The 25,855-nt window shown below is 40.8% G+C and overlaps 2 protein-coding genes across 13 annotated transcripts in view; both read right to left on the minus strand.

Annotated features, from left to right (window-relative positions):
- Positions 1 to 11,328, minus strand: part of mctp2a (multiple C2 domains, transmembrane 2a) — a 32,661-nt gene extending 21,333 nt beyond the window's left edge. The window contains exons 1-17 of the mRNA XM_005470781.3: positions 11,217 to 11,328; positions 9,366 to 10,353; positions 8,444 to 8,485; positions 8,250 to 8,358; positions 6,032 to 6,174; positions 5,823 to 5,899; positions 5,612 to 5,726; positions 5,488 to 5,511; positions 2,969 to 3,145; positions 2,118 to 2,248; positions 1,816 to 2,002; positions 1,538 to 1,631; positions 1,297 to 1,399; positions 1,100 to 1,202; positions 909 to 1,010; positions 719 to 793; positions 321 to 440 (exon numbers count right to left, since the gene is read on the minus strand). Of these exons, the coding sequence (XP_005470838.1) occupies positions 321 to 440; positions 719 to 793; positions 909 to 1,010; positions 1,100 to 1,202; positions 1,297 to 1,399; positions 1,538 to 1,631; positions 1,816 to 2,002; positions 2,118 to 2,248; positions 2,969 to 3,145; positions 5,488 to 5,511; positions 5,612 to 5,726; positions 5,823 to 5,899; positions 6,032 to 6,174; positions 8,250 to 8,358; positions 8,444 to 8,485; positions 9,366 to 10,340 (2,577 nt within the window). The 5' untranslated portion in view covers positions 10,341 to 10,353; positions 11,217 to 11,328. The remainder of the gene's footprint in view (positions 1 to 320; positions 441 to 718; positions 794 to 908; positions 1,011 to 1,099; positions 1,203 to 1,296; positions 1,400 to 1,537; positions 1,632 to 1,815; positions 2,003 to 2,117; positions 2,249 to 2,968; positions 3,146 to 5,487; positions 5,512 to 5,611; positions 5,727 to 5,822; positions 5,900 to 6,031; positions 6,175 to 8,249; positions 8,359 to 8,443; positions 8,486 to 9,365; positions 10,354 to 11,216) is intronic.
- A 7,418-nt stretch (positions 11,329 to 18,746) lies between these two features.
- mef2aa (myocyte enhancer factor 2aa) overlaps positions 18,747 to 25,855 on the minus strand; it is a 62,105-nt gene continuing 54,996 nt past the window's right edge. For 8 of the 12 annotated variants that reach the window (XM_025908679.1, XM_025908678.1, XM_025908683.1 and 5 more), the window contains 4 exons: positions 25,019 to 25,042; positions 23,158 to 23,287; positions 22,862 to 22,985; positions 18,747 to 22,671 (listed from right to left, as the gene is read on the minus strand). In XM_025908679.1, the coding sequence (XP_025764464.1) occupies positions 22,335 to 22,671; positions 22,862 to 22,985; positions 23,158 to 23,287; positions 25,019 to 25,042 (615 nt within the window). In that variant the 3' untranslated portion in view covers positions 18,747 to 22,334. The remainder of the gene's footprint in view (positions 22,672 to 22,861; positions 22,986 to 23,157; positions 23,288 to 25,018; positions 25,043 to 25,855) is intronic. The other 4 variants (XM_025908684.1, XM_005470785.4, XM_025908685.1 and 1 more) reach the window with 1 other exon arrangement.

Below are 25,855 nucleotides of genomic sequence, written 5' to 3' on the forward strand. Positions count from 1 at the left end.
AGAAGTCAGATGTACAAACGCCCAAACCCCACACCTTCAAATACACTCTAATGTCATCAGAAGTGAAGGAAAGCCAAGTGGGGTTTGATTTAAAGGATAAATCACATCCATCACATTGCACATGGGATAAAAACAGAAGGCAGCCATTGTTTTTCATGGGAAAAAGTCCAGCAGTGAGAGAAAATGGCTAAACCAAAGAATCTCTTCAACATCTAATTCACATAAAATGAAAGAGTTAAAACTGGGCTGCAGTGAAATGGGACAAAACTTGTTCGCCCCTAGGCTTAAAGAGAGTTCATTAACATGAGGCAATGACTTACCAGAAAGGCTATTAGACTCCGTTGCGTGCTCTCCCACTGAAAACAGCTTTTAATGTACTGTAACGTGGACAGAACTGCCGTGCTGATTTTGCGGACCCGATATATACTCTGGGCAAGAACCTAATGGGAAATAATTGGAAGAAAACACCAGTTAGTATCATTTTGATACTGGACAAAATGTTTATGACTTTGCAATGAGCTTGGATCGGCTTTACAATCCCTTATTTGCCACTATGAAGCCAAACCCAATAAAACTAATTAGGTTGAGTAGAACAATCTGAACTACGGCCTATGTGTAGATTTTTAGTGGCCACTTTATTAGTACATTGTGAGGAGGAGACCTTAGTGTAAGCTTTTAGTTCCTTCTGTAAAATCTTGCAAAAAACAATCAAAATCACCTTTTTGTTGAACTTGATGGTTTCCTCTGTTAATTTCGCCTCCTTGGGCTGAAAGGATTTGACACCAGCTCCCACCTGAGGCAAGCAAAGAAAACAAACGAATGCTGCAGTTCGTTAAGACTTTTCACAACATATAATACAGGCTATTATCAACATTAACAATTTTTGACAAAGTTGATTTGATCTTTACTTTGTTGTAGATAACCTCCAGCACCAGAGTGATGGTTCCTTTAGACGCACTTCCCAGTTTTTCTTTCTTCAGTAACAGAGTTATCTCCTGGCCATTCTTAACCTTTGGGAAATTCAAAATACATAACTATGTATAAAAATAATTTGCTGCTTCTTTTTTTTAACAGATATTTATAAACTCAGCAGACTTACAGTAAGTAAAGGAATGGCCACCTTCCCCAAAAAGTTTGGGGCTTTGTCTCCATTTTCATCAAAGACAGTCAACTCGACCACATCGGTGATGTCCTTAATCGGGCTGCGAATGAGTAATTCAAATGTGATCAATATTAAAAATATAGATCCCAAAATTTGCTACAGATTTGCTTTTTTTCCCTACTTGTATTACTTACAATGTAAATGCTTTGTTCCACTCTGGATTTACATTCTTATAGACTGTGTGAGTTTGAAGTTTACAGTTCCCCAGCTCTATAACGCACAGGGCGTTGCTTTTCCCTGCAAAACAGCAACAATGCGATGTACCCACAATTTCATCGTACATGTACAATGGCAATAAAGGGCTATTCTATTCTTATCTAACGTAAAGAAATGAATCTGAAAATTAAAAAAAGATGATATGGAGTAGCTGAATACCATTAATGTCTGTAGCAGCGAGATCATTTGCCTTGATTACGCCAACCTGAAGGATGCCAATATCTCTCATGCAGTTGTGCGAGTTTTTTAAGCTCTGGAAAGATGAAATTGAAAAATGTTAAACAAAGAAGGCATAATTATTCAGTGTAATACTGCTATACATATAACAGAATACATCCCAAACTTGAACTCATTACTGAACCAGTTGGTGTTAGTTCATGAATACTATTGTCCTTTTTTTCTTTTTAACATTATACAGGTAAAAAGGAAAAACATACAAATTTCTCCACCACTTCGTCTTTCTCATCGGGTTTTGACAAGGTAGCATTTTCAATGTCAGAGATGGAGACCCCCCAGACAGATCTCAGGGTGATCAGAAACACCACTCTGCCTTTTCCTGGGTTCAGCATATAGGAGTAGAATTGCCTCTCATTAACCGTAAGTCTCGACACGTCAACCTCAAGCCTGGCGCACAAAAAAAAAGGGAATTGCTCAATTGAAACAACTTGTAAGGAGTGTGAGTTCCTCGGGTGAGCAAGTGTGTGGGCAAATGTAACTTTACAAACCAGGGAATACTCACATCCCCCATGATTCTTCACTCTTCCTCCCTCTCTTTGAGCACATCTCCACCTGTAGAGGTTCCTGGTTATCTTCAAACTGATTGAAGTCAAACTGCTCTCTCCACTGGGGATTTGGCTGAATGCAAAGGTTCTAAGGGCAGAAAAGATGCGGCTTCAGCACATACAGTAACACAGAAACACACACACACAAACACACACGAGAGCGCACAAACACTTTGACGCAATGTCAGGTTTAATGCATTATCAGACTGAGCAGCTCCTGCATGACAGCTGGATTAAGTCTTCACTCAGTCCTACCAGAAAGAGGCAGGAGAGGAGAAAGAGAGGTATGTTGTGCGTATGTGTATCTATTTGTGTGTGCTTGTATGTGTACACCTCAGTAGCCACTGTGGGATTGTAAACACTGACAGCTTCCAATTAGAATCAGCTTTGTTCAACAAACAAACAAGCAGAGAGGAAAGCAGAGAGGTTTACAAAGAAATGACACGACAACATGAGACAAGTGCACCATGGAATCATCAGGGGGGAGGCCAACAAGTACAGGTAGATGAACAGGGCATGCTGGGTATGCAAATGAAGGCAATGAAGCCCGGCACTCGCGAGCACAGTTAGAAGTGAGTGGCAGCCTTGCCCAGTCTAATGAGCTGCCTCTGCCATGGCCCAGTGAGCCAAGGTGGAGGTGAGTCAGTGGCAGGCGCCTGCTGGGAGAGAAAAGCGGGGAAGTAAGAGAGTAGGGCTAGGAAGAAAGTTAAAGTCTAAAGAGCAGACATTAAAAAGACAGAGGAGCACGAGTAAAGGGAGTGTAGGAGAATTGCAAAAAGAGAGCGACTTTTAATGAGACCAGTCCAACCTTGCTCTTGTACTTCTGATCACTGAGGCGAAAGCGGACGTAAATGTCACCCTGGCCACACTGCGGCATGTCCTGTCCCTCCACCAAGGTGATACAGAGCACCCCGGTCCACATCTGGTTCCTCAGCTGATTCTTCTGTGTTTCAGCCGAGCGCTGAGCCGGCGTGGCCTGGTTCTGCTGCAGGGCAAAGATGCACACAGATAGTTACATCTTTTTTTTTCTTTTCTTTTTCTCAAACCAACATGCATGCAAGCTTTGTGAGATCGCTTCCCTTTTACCTGCTCCCGCCTCAGCCTGGCATGTTCGCAGAGTGCACAAAAGTAGGACAAAGGTTTACATTATACAGTGCATCTCTGTTGGTGCACATTAGCACATCTCTACTGACAGGCGAGCCACACCATGGCGGCTCCTGGAACGAGAGGAAGAGAGGGACGTCAGCGAGCAGCCAGATGTCCCTGGCTGTGACAGTCCCACTCATCACTGGCTCCCAGACTGAGTGTGGGGAGGCAGGACACTTGGCATACTGCACCAGAGACAGCAGGCAGCAGTGAGTAATGATGCAAACCACACAGCTCTCTCTCTCTCTCTCTCATCAGCAAATTATGCATACATGCAGCATGTATGGCCAGCGTCAGAGTTTTACTGCATGTTAGCAAATGTATCCACTTTGAATTCAGCCAGCAAAGTAACGAGTGTTTTTCTGCTCAGGTGAAGATATCAAACTGACCAGGGTACTGTGCTTTCAAGAAGACTTCAAGAGCAGCAAATAATCCACTTCTCCCGCCGTGTGTCACAGAGCAAGTGTGAGAGAGAAGGAGAGACCTTGATATGTTTCCATGTTAGAGTTCCCGTGAGGCTGTGCAGTGATAGGCCAGGGCTGTAAAAACAAACAGCACAGAGGTTGTGTAGGGCTGACTGTAATTAAAGCGAAGGAGCGTAATCTGCTCTCGCTTCTTTGATTGCCCGGCTCCTTCGGCTGCCCCGGCGACGGCGCTTCAAACAGCCCCACTGCAACTCCCCTGCCACTCCGGCCCCTCCTCAATAGCTACGGGGTCGCAACCCACATTGCCACCCAATCCGGAGGGGATCAAAGCACATCTCAGGGACCTGAATTAACATGGAATACCACAGGCACAGCCCTATAAATATCAGGCCCTTCAAAAGAAGAGGAACAGAGGGAGTGGAGGAGCGATATAAAACAGGCCTCAGCCAAGTCATCCCAAGTGTTTATCTTGGACACATTTCTATCTCAGCGGCCAATAAAACAATTCCACTTAACTGTAAGTGGCCCCTAAAGAGAATCTATTCCTGGTCTTAAAAGGGCTGTGCGATTGCTTCCATATGGTGGGACAGCATGGGGACAAGCATGATGAGCTCAGACCCAGGTCCATTTGGCTGGTGTCTCAGCACTGTCCATCCACAGCTGTGATATTACATCCTAACATCTGGGTTATTGCCCGTTATGCCTGGGAATTATCAGCCTTGCCGATCTTAGTCATCCCACACTGGCAACATGCCTCCAACAGCCAAGCCCCCCCCTCTCCCCTTCCCTTCCGCTTCTCCCATACGCCCCCTCCTGTTTGAAACACTGTCACACAGCAGACTTTTACTCAGGCACTTGCAATTCCCTGTCTCTGTCGTGGTAACACAGAGGGAGAAAACGATGTTCTGACGGAGGGGGAGTAGAGCTGCAAGAGCCGTGTATTCAGCACTTCCAGGATAGGTGTTAAATGCAATAAGATATTGTACGTTTGTCAAAAAAAAAAAAAACATGAAATGGGGGGTAAAAATGGCATTGTTACATTGTTAAATTAGCACCGCGATTTAGGCAGGAGAACAGCGCGCAGAGTCCCGCCACACATTTCTGTCTCCCTTTGAGTATATTTAACCATCTGTAGTGGATAACCTACAATGTGTATGAAAATGGCATTCATTCCTTTGTCATCTAATTTCAAATTGAGACTGCCTACTGGACCATCAAGAGACTGAACAGTGGCAGATGTAGTGACAGCATAGGTGTGAAAATAAACCCAATCGCTGCAGTGCGAGTCCCAAACAGCAACCCTCCTATTTCACTCTGAATCTAATTACTGCTTCAATATATTGAAAACCACTTGAGAAGAGACGGAACTTTGTTTACCACAAAACCAAATACTGCTCTATAATGCTCATCAAAAGGCTCTTTCATGACAGCATATTCAGCGAATATTATTACTTTGGTTTTGATCAGAATGTGATATTGTACCATACTTTCTTTACACAAAATGATTCCACTGACTGAATATAGTATGCATTGCTAAAAAGGTTAACTATAAACCAGAAAGGAAATAGGCTGTGCTGATAACAAGGTTACACACAAAAGCCTGAGTCCTGAACATATGCCTCGTTCTTTGTTGCACCATTGTGTAGTGAGCTACTGCCCCCTAGTGAGTTAGATTAGCCTAACCATAAGCGCTAATGAGGAAATTCAAAAATATGATGGCATTAAAAGCAAATGTGAAGATTTTAAAAATTCATACCTTATTCTTTTTGGGTCCAAATCTCTATAAAATTGAAAAGAATTACAATGAATGAGTGCATAATAGCAGGTAAGAATATAGATTTTCATCACACAAACACTTGTAATGTCTGAAATATTCCTACCGGGCCTTTTTTGATGGTGGCGTCTCTGAACATCAGGCAGACGTCAACAATAATGACTCCCATGTCATCTTCCTTGCTTTTTGGATCTTCGAGACGCAACTCCATTTCATTGGTTCTGTGAGGAGACAGGAAGGGCATGAAGATTAAACATGAGAAGACCCCTTGTGCATAAGCTAATCTCTAAAATGCAAAAAAGAAAAGTATTACTCACTTGTGCAGTTCAAGATCTCTCAGGGAAATAAAGCTGGAACCCATGAATTCATCAGAGGTCCGATTTTTATCGTAGACCTGCAACATTATTAGAGACATAGCATGTATTAAATTAAACATCTCATGGCCTTGCATTTAGACTGAAATTGTCCAGTCTGGCACAAGACCAGTGGTACTAGGAAAATGCACTAATATATAAGCAGCGCCTACCCGAACTTCTATGTTATGTTCTCTGTCTCGGAGAGGGTGGGAGAAGGACTCGTTCCAGCGAGGGTTCAGGTCTTTATAAACCACTTTGCTTTTATAGAACTGCTTTCCTTCAATTTTGAACTTCACATATGGATCACTGGTACCTAAATTAAACACAATAAAGGGCAAATCAGCAAGATAGTGTCGTGTGACACAAGTGGGGGAGTGATCATACGTGTTAAATTATCAATCATCAAGCTGGTTCCATGACAGCATATAGAGGAAGTGGAAATACTAAATGGAAACTAAACGATGTTAGCAGCTTGTCGCTCTATTAGTGTACACTGTGCATGAAAACGCACATTCGTATACACTCCCTCCTCCCCCCCACATGCTGGTTGTGTGAGAGAGTGAAATATGTATGGAGGAGGTGCACCCCACACATGGCAAAAACAGAAGAATGTAGCTGTTTAATTGTCACAGGGTAGAAACACTCGCCAGCATGAGGCTACCAGAAACCAAAATCTAGAAGCAACCAGTGTTAATCCTCCAAGCTTGTTAAGAAAGTCTGTCTGTGAGTGGGGTGGGGGTATGGGACTTCTTTGTTTCTGCAATTGCATGCAGATTGGCCAAAAAAATGAAAGCCAGCCCCATGCCTTCATTTGTATAGGGGAATAAAGGGGTGCTTGAGAGAGCCTGCAGGGAGGCTTGAATCACATGACAAAGGCCCTGTGGGGATGGGCTGTCAGGCCTGTCAGCTCCCCACTCCAAATGAACATCTCGCAAAGGCAGGCAGGACCCACAGCAGCTCCACCCTGCCAGCCTGTGACAGGGAAACCTCCAGGCAGCTTGACAGGAGGAGAATGTGGCAGCTAGCAAGGAGAAAAGCTCTGGCATGACTGAGAATGGTGACGATGGAAATTAATAGGGGAAAAAAAAGGGAGAACAAAAACCAAGGAATGGGAGAAGGGGGGCTGGTGATGTGGGTCCTTTCAGAATATGTAATGACAATGTATGCCATTGGTGAGCTCTTGGCACTGTGTTGACTGTTGGGCAAACAGTGGAGAGATAGGGGGCGTGTGAGGATTGCATCATCACGGTGCCATCTTGTCAGGGGAAGTGAGGTCTCAACTAGCTTAGAAGTATGGCTGGGAGAGCCTTGTGCCACAAAACAGCGCCATTTCAAGAAGACAGGACCACCACCATATAGCTGTTAGGTGATGGGAGGCACAGCAAAGTTTATAATTGCTTAAAAGGAAACTGAATGAAATTAACATAGCTTTAAAATATTGAACTTTTACGAGGCCAATTTGAACAATTTTGTTCTAACCTCAAAATAAAAGCCAGAAATGTTGCTTTAGTTCCTGATCAGTCTTCACAGTTTTCTCATAAGTTGTAATTCACCTTATGACCACGTGAGGGTGTAGCTTTCCCAAAGTAAATCCCGACCTAGGCCTCAGGGGAAAGAAAAATAATCTTTTCTCTCTCACAGATCAATCCCAGATAGGGGGAAAACAGTCATTTAAGCACATAAAGATTTAAAACCACCTTTCAAAATGTCTCATTGATTTTACACACGGATGTGACTGTTAATAAATGCAACCAAAGCACAACTCTACCACTTTAGGAAGAAAACATCAAACTATCAAAGTAATTACAGTGATAGACAGCTTTGACTCTGGGAGGTAAGGGATAACTTTTCCACTTTAAAAATCTACAGGCAAACAGTCGTCACAATACCAGTGGTGCCATGCACAACTGCGTGTTCTTCATACTGTCAACCTTTTGTCATACTCGTTTGACTGCATACTTTTCTAATGTTTTTTTTCTTTGTCCGTTCACATGACATGTCTTTCTCACCTGTAAATAGGAGCTTTAACTGAACTGAAGTGACCTAACTGAAGGATATCTCACCTTCCATTCATTACACGATAACAACAAGATTGACAAAAACCTATATGGACTTCACGTGCCTGCAACATTTTATCAGATTCTCTCTAGGAGCCAACAAATAAAGAACAGCATTCTTTTACTGCATACAGGAAATGTGATCTATCTGTGATCTAACTTTCTGATATATACTGATCCAGGCAAGAGTGTTTAAAAAACTGCTTTTACAAAAACAGGATTTGATGTTAGCTTATTGAAATTTCTAAGATCTAAGTGAGATCTTTTAATTTTACAGGTTGTTAAAGGTCAGGAGCTTATTTTATGGATCACATGCAGGTTTCTGACCTACCTGAGCGCTTGTGTCTGATGACCAGGTTTTTTCCCCGCTTTAGGTTGATGTTCAAGAGATACCTCTGGAATCGGGCAGGTACTCGATCCTCACACCCCCCTTGAACATCCTGTGGAGAATCCCCGACATTTATATGCATTTGTCACACCAGATGATTAGCTTAATAAAATGGAGACAACTCAGTGAATACTCACAGGAGGATTTTCATCAAATAAGTCGGCTGATTCACTGGTTATCTGTGTATAAAAATAGAGTTTAAAAAAATGTTGTGACACTTAATAAAACATAAAACTGCGCAATCATTTGAGTCGAGGACAGCCGAGCCATCTAGGTTTGTGTAGCATTCAAAGGAAATCGTAAAAGTGTTGCTATTATTTATTTAGTCGTTTGTTTGCATTATTACAAAAAAAAGTTGTCTATCCACATCATGCTTATGACCACATATTACATTGGGGAGAAAAAGTCAGTAGAAACTTTGTAAACGGTATCGTCTGAAGTGCAAAAGAAAGTGAAATTCTGCTTGACCTTTCTGTTTTTTTTTTGGTTAGCACATTGTGTGACTAACTGGTAGCACAGGTTTTTATCTTTCTTTTTTAGGGTTTGTTTTCCTTTTTTTTTTTTTTATCTAAGAGACATCTAGACAAAAGAGGATGCTTTCATTTCAACTACACCCAAGGACTTTAACTTAAACACCAACCAGCTTTTGACGGTTCATCAGTGGAGTGAATTGACTAAAAGCCGCAGAGATCGAATGTAATAAAACCACAACTCTGGGCTCAGGTTTAGAAAAATTATTTTAACTTCGTTCAAGACTTACTAGAAGCTATAGTAACTACAACTGTTGGCTTCATTTGAAAAGCCACACTATTTGAAAGTTAAATGAAGGCATGGAAATGTTCAAGTAAATGTGTCCAGTGCTCGTGACATTAGTTATTGTGCTGTTACTTCACGTTACATTTGCTGCAACTACTTTTTTTCGTTTTTTTAAGGAACTCATTGGGACAGATGTTTCTCTTGCAGAGCCTCTAATTTCTGTGTCAGTTGTCAAAGTAAAAGGAAATCACTATGATCCTCTGACTATCTGTCTAACTATATAATAATAAAAATAATACGGACCTCTCCAGTATCATCGTCCTCATCCCTCTGGGTTTCCTCAAGAAGATTCTCGTCTAAGGAGAACTCTCTCATCAGCATGGGAGTAAAAGGTTCTTCCACGTCTGTCATCCAAGGCATGTTGACTTTCTCCTCACTGGGAGTGCCGCACGCCGAGTCCAGAGAGTTGCCATCTCCACTTTCCAAAGGTCTGCCCACAGAGTCTAACATCATCCTATCAGTATGAGCGTTTTGTCTGATTGCTGGTGGAGTCCCTTTTTCAGATGATGGCTTTTTCGGCTCAGTTGATAAGCTCTGTTTTTCTTTATAAAGGTTTTTTTGCTCCCCCAGTGACTGTGCTCTGGCCAGCGCTGCAGCAAGACTAGGCCCTTTTTCTGGGACTTCTTCACCAAGAATACTCCATCTCTCTGGAAGGTCTGGTCTTGGTATGGGATCTTGTCCACCGTTAGACATATCGCTTCCTGTCGGAACTTGTTCAAAAGGAAATTTTGATAAGGGCCCTTTGCCTTTTTTATCTATTTTAGCATATAAATCATCTAGAGCTGGGCTGGATTTGTTCTCTGAACCAGAATTAACCATTTCATTAATTTCCTCATAAAGGCCAGGGGTCTCTGGCGGTGCGCTTAATCTATTCAGAGCTGTATATGAGGGATCAGGCTGAAGAAATCTGGATCTGGTTTCTGGGATTGTATTACTTTGTTTGTCTGCAAACTCGTTCAATGAACTCGCAGCAGAATCAGTTTCACTCAGACCGGGAGAGACGCCAACGGCCGTGGCATCAGCGGCAGAAGACAGCAAGGGATTCTCAGTAGAATATGCTTCACCTGGCACCATTGTTAGGTCGGGTACAGAGATACTTCGTCGATTGGCCAGATTCCTCCCCTGCTTGGCCAGTGGCTTCTTGGGGGACTTCTTAAAGTTGGGCAACTTGGGTTTCAGACGAAATCTGTCTGCTAAATTCTTTTTCTTGTTCTCCATCTTGAGGGATACCCTTCAGATTAAAATAATCAACAACAGTGAAATTGAGTTAATATGCCGTGCATGTTTAGAGGTCTAATGCATTTGTATAGATGCTTCGTGGAGATTAGGTGATGTGAACATAATGGAGATGGTCAGTCAAAAAATCTTTCCTATAGAAGCACTTAAATGTGATATTACAGATCTTTAAACGTATTTATCTATTTTGCTGATGAGGTTTGGTTGCACTCATTCACTTAGAGGGAAGTGTAAAACAATGAAAAGTTGCTGTGCAACAGTACCCCCATACAGGCATGTTGGCTCAGTGAATGCTTCAATCAGTATGAAAATCTTAGAAATCACATGCCATGGCCTTCACAGGAATCAGATCCCAACTCTACTGAACAGCTACAGGAGGTTTTGGTGTCTAACATGATGACCAATCACTATCAACACAACAACAAATAATATTTTGGGAGAAATGTTTTTCATCTCATCAGTTTTCCACAAACTAGTAGAATCAGTGCCAAGACACACTAAAGATAATGTGGCAGCCCAGCACCTTACTAAGACCCTTCACATTCCATTAATTTGTCACCTTTCTGAATCTTCCTAATGTAATGTAAGTAAGGGGGTAGGCAGTAGGTTGGCAGTAATATGGCAAAGAACTTTTCAACATACTCAAATCACATGAAGACAAACATTTAGTGTGATTTAGTGTGCCACGTTTCTGCCTTTTACTTTAATCCAACACACATACAAAAAACATATTACAACTGGAACGATCTTACCAATAATGTTGACTTCAAACATCTTACTGCATAAATCTGTGTTTAAAATAGCTTTACATAATGACACTGGATTTTCCAGTCTAGTTTAACAATGGAAGACACATACCTGTTCGGTTGACTTCTGCTGTGAAACCCAGCAAACCCACACAATGATTTAGTTCCCACTGAGAGCAGATGAAAATTTTCCAACAGACTGGTTAGCAATCCCAACTATGATCAGCAAGCGGAAATATTTAAGGCAACAGATCATGCAGGAACACAGACAAGTGATTGGTGGAGGAGTCGCAGTAGGTGAAACTAGCTGTACCAGTCAAACAAGGCGAGTTTCAATGACTATGCGAATGCCTTTCAACTGTTCAGTCCTACCCAAGTTGTCTGTGATAGATGGAGCCACATATAGTACAGTTTGACTCCACTTATGTGGGCTAAGAAAAAAAAAATCTGACAACAAATATGGAGTAAATTAAGACAATGTAGCGAGAGATTAAACCAACACCGCAGCGTTGAAACTATGAAACAGTTGCTCACGGCACAGCAGCCTGTTATGCCAGCCTGCTAGTGTTGATTTGTATATTTGACCGTTTATTTGCATTTGTGAGGCAATTTGTATGTTTTACGACTTGCATTCTCTCATATGGGTTCCATTATAGGCCCAAGTATTTGAAAATATACTTAATACCTTAATCCAGCCTAATTATACAATACAACTGTCTTTCCTATGTGTCCAAAACAGTCCCAAAAATGCTGCTGATGGATTCTGCAACATGACTGAGGCATATGAAATGTCAGGGAGGATCTGGCACTCGGTAGCTGCCTCACCATACCAAACTCCATTACTTTCGTACGCCCCCATATTTGTTTACAGTAGAACGTGGTTTAGCCTAAGCTAGTTAAAAAGGAGCATTTGTGTTTGCAAAGTATAAACTATAGCTTTCTGTCTACAGATAGAAGCTAATGCAACAGACACACTGGTGTTCCCTCTCTCTCTCTCTCTCTCTCCTTGTCTGAGCCTAACAGTTGAGACTATATGACAACAGATGTGTTTGAGTCTGGACTGTCTTGTTCAATATTTGCTGATGTCTTTAGGAGATCAGGCCCACATGAAAGACCCTCTACTTGGCTTCTAGTTGAAAGGCAGGGTTGGGCGTCAGAACAGGGCAAGCCCCTATGGCAGGTGGCCTGTCGCCCTCCTTCTCGCTCAACTCAAACAACCCAAAACCCTGCTTGGTTACTCTACCCATGCACAGTGGACATCTTCCAGCCTAAATCACAGCTGGTCTCTGGAAGGAGAGCCAAGAACATGCACTTGGGGACAAATCTACTGAGTTATGCACATGCAAGCCTACAAACTGAATACAGCCATTAAAGAGTGAGCCTGTGGACCGAGTGACCTAAAACCTCTGTGTTTTATGTTCGATAAACGTAGTTTAACTTTTTCTTTGTATTTAACAGAAGCAATAATATATTAACATAATTTAGTTGCGTGTTAAGAGGAAATATAAGGTAAATTTTACTATGGTTCTACTATATAGACAACTACAGCTGTCGAGATCCATAGCATTAACTGTCAGTAAAACTGGGAGCAATGATGCATACAGTCTCCACAGTCGAAAATATCCAAGTAATGTTAATACCAAAGTAAAATTACAGTAGATGTACATACAGTAACTGACCGAGCTGCTAGTGGTTAGGCTAACTATTTGATTCTCACAATGGATTACAGTTGGCCCAGACAAGAGCAACTTGGATTACTTACAAGCTTTAAACTTTCTATGACGAGATACACTCAAAATGTACAAAATACTATTAAGTTTGCACAACATGTTTAGGCAATGTCTCAGGAATTCCTTCACAGACCTGCATGGCAATCTTGCTCAGCTAGATACCAGGGAGGTTACGACTTATAGAGCTTCGTTTCACTAAAACACTAAAGCGGCCAGACACAGTGATGATCACTGGCTGACTTGAAAAATTAGGAAGTCCATCACCTAAAAATAAATACATAAACGTAGCTATTTTCAAAAGCTGTTGTCGCAAAGACAGTGAATATTTGGCGGAAAGCACATTTTAGTTGACCTAAAAATTAAGATTTTTTAAACATAAGATTGCAGAGCTGAGTTAATGCATGAAATTAGGCCTGTGGTTGAAAATAAAGTGGTTGCACCTTTGGATTATTGCAACTGACAGTGGATGGGGGGAAAAGGCAAGATGATTTGGCCATATTCCTGCGCATGATTTCCTGAATGAGGTGTGCCAAGTTTCGAGAATGTGCCCAAAAATTTTTAATCTTACCTGATCCCGGTTATTTCCCTTTTAAGTCCAGCTTCTTGGGCATTTTCAGACATTGTCGTGCATGGCTATCAGATTGCTCCCTGAACACTTCCACTGTGTGCGCATTACTGTTTCGCTGTAATAGTAAAAAAAAATTCTAACTGACTACATTTTCTGTGCATGATTTCCTTGGGATGATAGCCATGTCTCCAGCTATGATTTACCAGTTTAGTTTTCAGTTGATTTCAATTTATCCATCCATTTTCTCAGGCGCTTATCTAATTCCAGGGGGCGCTGGACAGGCCGCCAGTCCAGCAATATATAATATATCAATATATATATCAAAACATATATCGATATCAGTGCTCACATCACAACACCAGTTCCCAAAAAGTCGCCAGAAGAAGCTTTTAAGAGCTGTTAAGTCAGAATAAAGCAGAATTTTATGTCCTATCCTAATAAAGGTGCAAAATAATATTTGCTTCAGGTTCTCCTGTGTAGGTCATCAGTTAAATCCTTATCATTAAACTAATATTGTCAGTTAATTTTTATTTTTATTGCTAAGTTACAGGTCGTCTTATGATGATGATCCATCCACTTTTTTAATTAAAAAGAAAGCAGTACAAAAACATGTTGAGATTCACAAATTTATTAGTTTTTACTTCACAGTGGAATAAACTACATTTGTGTTTGTTTGTTTATTTACTTTTTAATGAATGCCTTTGACTAATTAAATAAGATTAGCATCTTAAACAGTCCAGGAATAAAGTGCTAAAAACTGTAATTCCTCTGGGTGCCACAAGGCATTTAAACTGGTACAAAAAAGAAAAGAGAAGACTTTGGACTCTACCCCTTCATAACAACTCTGAGTGCATTTTGCATAACTGAGTTAAGAGTGTGGCCATATTGATTGGCAGGTGGCCTACCCTGTCTCATTAGGCCTCACCTCACTATGAAGTCCTTAAACTGGACTTCTTCACAGTGCATGTATGCGTGTGCGTGATTGTTGTAATCCATGCTGTTGTAATTTTGTGCATTATTTTAAAGGACTATCCGAGTAATGTTTTGACTGTGGCCGTGTGGTGCAGACAATCCTGTGCTTCACTTTTAATGATTGGAATTTTTATCTCTGTTGAACACAGTTTATTAATGCAACTTGTTAACCAGTCTAGATAGATTAGCTGATAAATGACCCCTCCACCCTCCAACACTAACACTAAGGATTAGGTGTGGATGCTGTCCAATGTTTATGGTCTCTATGAACATTGTATGATGATGTATTCATCAATTAATTTAACAAGTATGTGTGTTTTTCAGACTCCTTTCCTACATTTCCCTAATAATAGATCACCTAATTCTGCTTCCCATTCTAAAAAAAATGATATTATGGGATTGAATATTTAAATGTGTGAAGTATAACGGTATAATGCCTCAGATTTTCTGCAGGGGTTAGATTGTAGAGGAGTCTATGACCCACACCCCAAATACACACACATCCCACCCTTCCCACTCAAACCTTTAACTACACCCATGTTTACATGCACTTTTAGGAAGTGCAGCATTTTGTTGTTTCCCTCCCAGGTAATCCGAGTATCTGCTCATAGATTACCATGTAGTAACAGTTCTGTACATAAATGGGTGATGAGTCACTATCTACTCCAGATGTGCAAAAGCAGAGTTTTCTTGAGAAAGTCAACTTTAATTCAGAGAGAAGGTTTTGGGCTGCACATTTAAAACAAACAGTTACGAATGAGCCGTGCCATCACCGTGCGGACGAAAATCTATTCTATACTTCGAGCAGTAAATGCTCAGCCTAGCATCTCTGATTCAGAATTATATTCTGATATATATTTGATGCACTGAACTGTTCCCAGTGCCCTTTGTCCACAGACACTTCGCTTGGCATCCGTATTGGTTAAATTGGTATGGCCCAACAAACGTTATGCCTGCGACTAATCCAGACTCCATTCTACAGCAGTCTGAAGTCATGGCTCTACTCTACCCAGCATTTGGCAGCTATCAAAATAGTAAATGTTTCTCTGTGGAGCCCTTGGTCTCTGCAAGGTCTTACACCTGCTTTCCCAACCATCAGACTCCAGCTGCCTGATTAAGAAATCAAGGAATCACAAGAAGAATGTGTGCAAAAACCTCAAGATTCAAAGGGTAAAATCTGTCTTTCACTGATACAGGTAGTAACAACTACCCATTGTGTGTTTTTTCCCTACATTAATAATAGGACATCAGTCAGTGCCTGCGCAATAAAATGCTAATGTTAGAACTGCACAGCTGGGCAATGTTAACAACCTAATATGTAACACTGAGTGAACAGTTTGATAGTTTGCCATTGGGAAATGACCATTCAGGCTATTTTACTTAATTGACAACACCTCCCTTTAAGTAATCCTTCAAACACACACACACACACACACACACAAACTGCAAATTGCATTCAAAGTGTAAGTAAAAGTAAAGAAATAGCCCAAGCCCATAAATACATAGTTGTGACTACTGCTTTACCAGGGTTTGAGCTTACAATTTAAACATTGTAAGTGGTCAAACTGTAACTATTAAATCTAATGTAGCAGAGGTAATTATTTTCAAGCCTGTGCTGACCTGTGGCTCAGGAGGTAGAGCAGGTCATCCAGTAATCAAGGGGATTAAAAGATAACCGGTAGACTGGAAGGAGGTTCAATCCCTGGCTTCTCCAGTCTGGATGCCAAAGTTTCGTGGACAAGAAACCGAGGCCTGTTGCTCTTGATGCGTTCATCTGAATTAATGTGTGAGAATGTTAGCTAGAAAGCACTTAGATGTGAAAGAAATGTAGAGAATTAATGTGTGTGAACGGGGTGTTGTTTAAGGTGCTCAAATAGTACAGTGCAATAGAAGAATCAGTTCATTTACAATTTGGCAATTAACAAGCAAGTACAGGTGGCAGATGAATATAGTAAAAATATACAAAATTGTCCTCTAGATTGGACTTCCCACTAACAAACACTTTGAGTTGCCATGACTAGAAAGAAATAGGTGTATTAAAGATCTCTGCATTCCATTTATGGGAGGCCCTGCTATTGCGTATATTGCTGCAGGATCACGGTTTACTAGGACATTGAATGGAACTGAGTCATGAATCATTAATGTCATCAACTCCACCTGTGATTTTCCTGCTGTCAAAACATCTGCTGCTAGGAATGAAAGTCTATTGCAAAAACACTGCGTAGTCATGTGAAAAACAAACTCTTACTGCTTCCGTGGGAATTAAGAGGGTAAGTTTCAGCTGCTAGGTGAAACCAATAAACTGTATAAAAGCAGAGGTTTTGGTTTTCTGGTTTGAAGCATCCAGGTGTTAACACAGTAGCACGGTCTTCCTTGGAACGGTCATCCCAGCAAATTCTCTCCCAAGTCAGACCATACAATATTCTGTGAAGTATAAAATAAAATACAAAACAAAACAGAGAACTACACCTCAGATTCTACAGGCCTCAGTTGCATGTTAAATATGAAAGTTCATGGCAGTAAGTTTTAGAAAAAGACTGAACAAATATGTGTTTGTTTGGAAGCACTTGAGAAACAATTTCCTTTGGACAGATGCAACCAAAGAAGAGCAGTTTTGCCGTGATGCACAGGAAACACAGCATAAACCTGAGATCATCTATCAAGCAGGGTAGTGGAGGTGTGATGATTCAGGCTTCTTTTGTACCCACGGGACCTGGTCATTGAGTTGAGCATGAACTCCTCTGCTAAAGTGGTAACGTGCTAACGTGGCCCAAAATTGCTGCAATTGGGCAACAATCACAGCACACCGGCTGTGATCGATAAAAGAATGACTAAAAAAGAATCAAGACGTTGCAATAGTCTGGTCAAAGTCCAAACCTCAACTTGATTGAAATGTTTAAGAGAGCTGTGCATAAATGAATGAGTGCAAACCTCAATCAACTGAAACTGAAATGTTGTAACAAAAAGTGGGAACAATTCCTCCATAACAATGTGAGAGACTGATAAAGTCACGCAGGAAGCAATTACTTCAACTTATTGCTGTGGGTGGCAAGCTGTTAAATCATGGGGTGTGTTTAGTATTCTACAGAAATTTCTGTGAAAACTTTCCTTTTTCAAATGTGTGTTTGTGTATGTTCGTGTATTGCGTATCAAATTACCATTTCCTTGAAGTAAAAATGGGGAAGTGTCCACTGCGACTCAATAAAAAATAATAATATTAATAAATTATTCCAGAAGAACCCAGAGAAACCTCTGTAGGTAAGGAAAAGCACTGAAAATGTCGAACTTATAACAATAATTCACTTTCCAAATTATATATCTATCCATCTATCTATCTATCTATATATATATATATATATATGAACATTTTTAACGTTGACTTTTGGTGTGATCAGTGATTCAGTTTCAAAGTGGCTTATGTTGTTGTTTTTTTTCCTTGTCATTGTCGTGTTAAAGTCTATACTTGTTTTGTTGTTGTTGTTTTTTGACATTTTATTTTATTTATTTTTTTTCCTTACTTTCTGGTGTGTCCATTTAACCTTATATTCATATATTGATGGTTCTTAATGTCTGTCATTTCCCATCTTCCACATACACATTTGTATAGTAGACATAAAATTAATATAGAGCCCACTAATAAGAAGCTTTGTGATAAAGCTTAGTCAGAGTAGATCAAGAGAGATGGAAGAAACTTGCTTTCCTTTGCAGTACGTTCCCCTGCTTTAGCAACGACCCAGCAAACTATTGACGAATTTATTGTACTGCAGTGCCTCCTGCAGGCAATAGCATGCAAATACACTGTTCTCTGCTGATGCCTGTAACAGCCAATGCAAAAAATATGGTTTCTATAATATGTAATTTGCAGCTGTTCTAACAATAATATTGTTGTATTAACTTGACGAGAATTAGAGATTCTTCATTGCAATAAACAGGAGATCTTTCATTGTAGTAAATATTAAAGCCAAGCCGTATACAATATATAAAGTAAAAGCTATGTAGAAGTTAATGCACAGGCAGAATATTACTTAATATTACACATGATCACACATAATTGAATTTAACAGACAGTTTTTTGTTTTTGTTTTTCCAGTGCAGTAGTGTTACTTTTTCATTGGAAATTAATATAATTGATACTATTCGAAATACTTTTTAAAATACACGAGTTGGAAATGAAAAATGAAACATTTCTTATATAAATTCTGTGTTTTTTCAAGTTTGTAGAAGCAATGTGCTGCCTGTTCAGCTTGCATCAAATTGACAATGGCAGTGGGCCCAGTGAACCAAATAAATATAGTACACCGATATAAGAGACGAGGGGAAAAAAAAGTCTTTCAAAGCATAATTCAAAGATAAATAGACAGTGAGATCAGACTGAGCATACACTGAGGTGTTTAATAAAGTTGACAGTTTCTACTGTTTGGGACTTCACAGGAGAACAAATTCTATGAAAGAGTTGTTTACTTCATTTTATACAGAATAAGAGAGATAACCTAAATTACACATTAAAAGCCAATATTTTGTACTTTTGTGAAGAATACAAATTTTGTACAACATCTAGCATAGTATCTTAATTGTTTAATAAAAAGTTCACTTGAATATTTATGCTGAAAATAAAGGAACACATTCAAGGGAAATAAAATGTAGATTAACTTCAAATCTATTTTGATTCTGAAACAAATAATGTCATTATTGGCAACAAAGTCCAGCTTGTGCCGCCAAACGGTCTGAGCATTCAAACCGAAAACAGCTTCTTTAGTTAAGTGAACTATCAACTACAAACACTTACCAAACACGTAGTTCTGTTTATAAAAGCAGTGAAGCAAAGCAGTGTACTCTTGCACAGCAAAGTGAAGAAAGTCCTCGACAGAGGTTCATTGATTACCCTTTCCTTTCACATTCATCAGTTGTGCACAACTTGGACAGAGACCAAAAGAGCAAAGTGTATCGCGGTGCGTTCGCCATGCGTTTTCTTGCGCGTGTCCTATCTGAGACGAGGCAGGTCTGGTCATGTTTGCTTGAAATCTGCATTGTCTTTGTTTAACTGAGGGAAAGTAAAAGCGGTGTCATTTCTCTTTGGGATAAGGCATTTTCCTAACTGTGCATATAGATAGAGCAACTACAAAATTCCCTGATATGTTATCGAGTGCTAAAATATGTGCTCAACTTCGAGGTGATGCTGCCGAGACAGGCAGACGGTTTTCGTTGTAGTCTTTTATTATTGCTATTCTCACCAGCTGTGTTGAAACTACATTACATTATGGATTACTATACACCATGTGAGTATGTGGAAATTGACATAGGGTATCCAAATAAATAATTTCATGAAATGTATTAGACCTAACTTGTACTCCAGCAACTTCCTTCTGTGGCACTTTAAGAGGCTAACAGTCTTTGACACTCGTCCTCCTAATGCACCGCAGACTAAACGTAACCTGTAATGACATCATATTCTGTATGTTTCATGTGAATCGGGGTTAACTGCATAGATCATTACAGACGTGAGCAACCATGGAGCTGTTGATGGGGGCAGCATAGGTCAGAAATCTCAGAAACGCACACAAGAAAAGCTATGGCGAAGACACGGCAACACTCGTCTTGTACAGCGAACTTCTCATATAAATGTGTGCCTTTCAGCAGTGAGATTGAAGTCAGTCAGTGTGTTTTATTATGATTTGGCTGCTGAATAATTCCTTTCCGGTGAGGATGAAGAAGAAAACACGTCACAGCCCCTCCCCCTGCACACCATCTCCCGTCTTTACATGACCTCAACAGCTTCAGATTTTCACTCTTCCTCAGGCTGCACTACTCTTACTAACAGGAAATGGAGATAGGATGAAGTTTGCGTAGCCAATTCATGACACACATGGGTGTTTTTTTGCACGCAATTGTGACGGACAGTTCAAGCAGACTTACATATTTACAACTACACGTGGGAACAGGCATGACTGGTTTTGTATGAAGGTCAGCAGCCACTTCTGCCACGTCCATGTGTCTTTAACTGCATGAACCAATAGCACGATAGTGGAAATGGCTTGAGAGATGACGTGTCTTTCAGTCGAGCTACACGCAATAACAATAGATTATTCCTCAGTGAGGGGCTTGGACCTTGGATTTAAATGGTGGCAGTGTATTCAGCAGCTGCTAACACAGGCCAGCACAATAGGTGAGAAGAAACCCTATTTCCCCTAGCCTTGTGATTATCCTTAAGAAATATGAAAATAGTGGAACTTCAACCTCACAGCATTGTTATTACAATGTCATCAGGACAAACAATCACCACTAAACCACTAAAAAGAGAGACAAAACAAATTAGCCATCTGGAACTAAACACATGGGAGTTTTATGTTGGCGATTCATTTTCAAAGAGACTAACATAATAGTAAATATTGACCAGTGAATGATCTACTTTTTTTTTTCTTTTTCTTTGAGGGTGTACTCTTGTAAACTTGGTTGTAAACCACAAAAATATACTTTCCTTGAAAACGGTGATCATACAGTACATTCAGCATGTACTCACACCCTGGTAATATATATTAAAGTCGCTATTTACACAACAAAAGACGACGTTTGGCTCAAATGATCAATTACACAAACAGAACAGCAAATGTTCATGGCTTTCGATATCGATTCAAGATCTGGTTTACATGACTTTAAACTGTAATAAAAGCACAATAACAAATAAGAACTGTGACGAAAGAAACGGTGCGTTTGAGTGAGTTGTTAGGAGAAATCAATGCAACTGTACAAAACAACACAAAAGAACAGCTTTGGCTTATATTACTGATGAACTGTTACACAAACGTGAACATGCTGACTTTCTCACCAGCTCAACTGGGCATTATCTTAATTGCACATTTACATACCCTAATCTTTTAAATTATAAAATGAATAGTTATTGTCATTATTGCAATAGATTCTGCTGCTGTCTCATTTTTACCCCAGACATTAATGTTTCATGTATTCACTAAAGTAGTCTCAACTGTTGCAACGATTTACTGTAGGGTCAAAATACCTGTGTAACTTCGATAAAAAGGACCAGTGTGCTGGATGTTTGGGTATCCAACGGCAGACGTATATTATTAAACATGTTTGAATTAGTTTGTAATCAACTGTAATTTAATTTGTTTTTTACGTTTTGAAGGGGGGGATGGGTGGCTTATATTTAGGGCAGTATTTTCTTTCACGGGGTCGGTCATGTGGGACAAACGTTGGACAAACCTTTCACATTTCTACATTGACGGCCTTGGAAGGGGAAAAGTGAGGGATCGATTTGCAACACACACCATTGCAGCTAAATTCTACCAAATCCCACACACTGGTCCTTTAAACTGATGAGCGCCTGATCGACTCAGTCAATAAATTAGGAGAGGCCACTTAATATAAAGGTCTTGTGTGATTACAGCATGATTTTAAAGACAGTTCTTGCAGTGAAATATCATATGAACGGGTCCTCAGCCTGAAAGCAACACAATTTTCTCTGACTGTTTGCAACTTGCAAGCACAACAGCAAAAACAGCAACTACATGTAAGTGTCTGACTAGACCAGTGACTAAAGTAATCTACCGCCTATTGTTTAACGATTTTCTTTGAACATCTTTCTTCTGCAGCGTCTCCTGAATTGCACCAAGTACCTGATACCACCTGTTTGTGCATATAATTCAGTCCACCTAGCTGAGTTTTTATTCTTATTGTATCAGTCTGAGAATTAACTTTAGATATGTCCTGACACGTCTTATTACATTACATCTCAGTCATACAAACTGAAGTGGAGTTGAATAATAGCATGACAATGATAGCTGTAAGGACCCTTGCTCTTGCTCTCTCTCTCTCTCTCTCTCTCTCTCTTTCCCTCGCTCTCTCTCTTTCTCTCTTTTTCCCTCTTTCTCTCTCTTTTATCTCCATGTCTAACCCCTCCCTCTCACTCTGACCGGCTGGTGACTGGAGGCTTGATCAGAGCTCTTTATGTCACCCATGTGTCCATGCGCAAGCGCTTGACCGACGGGCTCTCCCTGTCCTCTGAGCCAGCAGGGGGTCTGCCCAGCCCCAGCGGGGAGTGGAAGTCTGGCCGGTGGTCCTCGCGATCGCTGCCATCATATGAGCTACAAGACGAGCTGAGGCTGTCGGCAGGTGAACGTCCCAGAACTTCCTGTCGGCTGGACCCTTGCTGCGGCTGCTGTGGCGGGAACCCAGACGGGGTGACGCGCTCCCGTGGCGGTGAGATAGGTTCAGACTTGATGTTTATGCTCTGGCTGGTACTGATAGATAGGTTGGAACCCTGAGGTAGGTGACCTCCGCCACTGCAGCAAAGATAAGCGAGACATTTTGTTCTTGGTCAAAAACAACAAGCGAACAAATATGAACTGAAATAATGTGAAAAGCCAGGACTGTAGATGTGTGATTCAGTATGATATCACAGAGCACAGTGGGTGTTGCTTTTATGTGAGGGCGTCTGGAGAGTGTGCTTTTGTTTGTAAGTGTGTTACTCACACCAAAGAATTAAGAGCTGCTTGGCCCAGTTGATGCTGTTGCCATGCCGACATGGAGCCCAGCGAGAGCCCAGGAGAGCTGAAGCCCTGTAGGGAAGAGATCTCTGCACTGCTCAGGGAGTACTCTGTTAAAAAAAAAACAAAAGCAACCACGCACACTGAGAACTCACTCGCATTTCAGTTACAACACTGTGTGCCACTGAGAAAAGAGCAGGAACCAACAGCGTGTTGTGCAAATAATCTCGGCCAAAAAGGTTGTTGTCAGTCTGGGAGGGGGGTGAGCGAGTCCAGACTCACCAGCAGGATTGTAGGAGGTGGTCATGCCTGAGTAGACCAGGCCCTGTGGGGGTAAGCTGGGGGTGGTGACAGACACTACTGGAGTAGCCAGCGGCTGGGTGGACTGGGAACTGCTTATCCTCTGAGTGTTCTGCAAAAAACACAAACAACAAAGAAAATACTTTAGCTCAAAATATGGCACTATGAAAATATCACACTTGGATGCTAAACAGTGCCAATAGTATCATTTAAAACACTTCATTTAGCGTCGTGTTACTCGACTTAGAGGCTGCGTGCCAAATCAGCCACATAATGCCAAGGGCAGGCTGCACTAAATAAGACTTATTGATGAGTTTTCACCTCTGCCTAATGCTTTCAAAATGTAACCAAAGCATTTTCAGTTAAATAAAGCTGTATGTTACTGAATGAAGCAAAATCCTTTCTTTGTTTGTCTTTTGATCCTTTTATTATTTTACCTGATAAATATCGCAGATGATTCAGTCATTTCGCTAAAGTAGCTCTTGGGCAAAGTTAAAAGTCCCTAATGTAAAGGCTACAAATGATCCAGTTTTTTTTAATGACTATTTTTTTCAAAGTGTTCCATATTCTGTACTAAGGGTCGTGTCAGGAATGTGCATGTAATAATAAAAGCTGCCACAAGGTGGCGGTGCAGCTTCATTGCTGTAAATGTTCCGCTCTTTCTGATTCATTATTGACTGTGTGCTTTAAAAAGTTTATGAAAGTAGATTAAAAAATGAGGACACCAAACAATAAACTGATATCTTTAGTCTGATTATCTACAGATTAGTTTATATTTAATATATACAGAAAAAGTTTGAGATAACTTTGCAATAAATTTAGGTAGAATTCTGCTATTTAAAGTAGAAAGCTGACCGACATCAGTACAGAATTGCTGATGCGCAATTAAAAGCACTACAAATACATTTTGTTACAGTGTTATTAAAGAGTTAAGAACACTCGTTTTGGGCAAGCTCCATTCCACAAGAGTCCACTGCAAAAACAATCAGAGTGAGCCACTAATGTGAGTCTGGAGATCAGTTTCACACCCGAATATTTAAGACGATATACGAGGACAGTGTATATGACACATATCAGCACCCAGACTGACACACAGCAGAGCCCCAATGGTTTTTAGTGCAGTGACTGGCATGCAGTCCGCAAAAAATGCAGCTTGTTGTGGTCATGCAGTAAACTCTTCAGTGAGTTGCAGATCCACTAATGAAACGCAGCAAAAGTTTAGAACAATACTATAAAAATCCCCAGTGTTTAATGTAACAAACATATGTGCAGCTGCCAGCAGTTGTGTTTGAAGCGCCATTGCATAATGATCTACAGTCGATGGCTTCCTCGCATTGTTCCAACACTCTCCAGCCAGATGACTTCACCAAGTATCTCGCAGGGTGATATCATTTAAGATGATGTAATCCTCTCTGGCTTAAAAAATATAAATGATTTATAATTTACTCATCAGTCTTTGAGTTGTAAAACGTGAAACTATGCGTAAAATAATTTTAAAAAGTAATCACTGATCTGCTTTCGCTCTCTCCCGCTCCCTCCCTCTCTCGCTTTCTCTGTCACACACACACATTTTCACACATAAACTCTGGTGGTATATGACTAACATTGACGTGTTGGGAATAGAGGAGCCAATTTAACAGGCCGAGGCAATTTTCACAGGCCAAACCCAAAGCATGCAGTGTTAATGTTTTTGTCGTTTTTGTTTTTGTTTTTCCATGTCTTGTTTCTTATCACTGGGAGATCTGAGATCTCCAGTGTGCGCGGTGCCTTCAGTCTAGCATCAGTGATCACCGGAAGCACGTTCACATTGCAGCCATTTGCCCAGGCATTTCTCAAAACTCACCAAATCCATTTCCTCCTCCTCAGACTGCCCTCAACAGAAGAAAAGAAGAGAGTTACAGAAAAGCAGCAGAGCGGCTGTAGATCGCTCGGGGTGGGGGGCGGTGACAAGTGCAGGAATTTAAAGTAAAAGGGACAATAATAAATATAAAACTTCTGGTGACCAATCACTGGTAAATCTCGCTCTTTGAACAAAGCAGTTAAATTTGCTTTTTTAAATGTAATGCAAATACATGGGGTCACCAAACCGTAGCATGTGTGGGTATGAAGCGCTGGTGCTCCCCTTTGTTGGGCTATAAAATTCCAATCTTGTAAATAAAGGCGATGGAGCAGTCGGACGTCAGTGAAGCTTACACAAATGAGAGCTGACATTTGTGAGTGGCACTGAGATCAAATCATAATCACCAGAAATTACGAATGAAGCTTCTCCACTGGTACCAATAATGGCTGCTTAGTACTGTGCACTTAAAAATCCCCCCTGTGCTGGGAGGAAGAGCAAGAAGCCCATTTTCCATCTTTTCTGTGCTGTGGGACATACTGTGTCCACGCCGGGGCTCTTAATACCCACACTCAATCAATAGCGGTAGGAAGACACGACAAGGGCGACAAGATATTATCTGGCTCACACCCTGGGCCCCTGATTAAGTCTTCATCTACACTCTGTCACACTGAGATGTGATTAATTTAATACCATTATGGCCTAATGACAGGCTGTCTGCAGACCTGCCACAGCCCACGCCCTCAACCGCCTCTACCAGTCGAAAATGCTTCGTAGGCTCAGACAGAACAGGACCGACCTCCCACCCTGCGCCTAAGCTGTTTTAGACCTCTTGCAACACAA

The sequence above is a fragment of the Oreochromis niloticus genome, linkage group LG7 (genome assembly GCF_001858045.2).
Source record: "Oreochromis niloticus isolate F11D_XX linkage group LG7, O_niloticus_UMD_NMBU, whole genome shotgun sequence".
NCBI lineage: Eukaryota > Metazoa > Chordata > Actinopteri > Cichliformes > Cichlidae > Oreochromis > Oreochromis niloticus.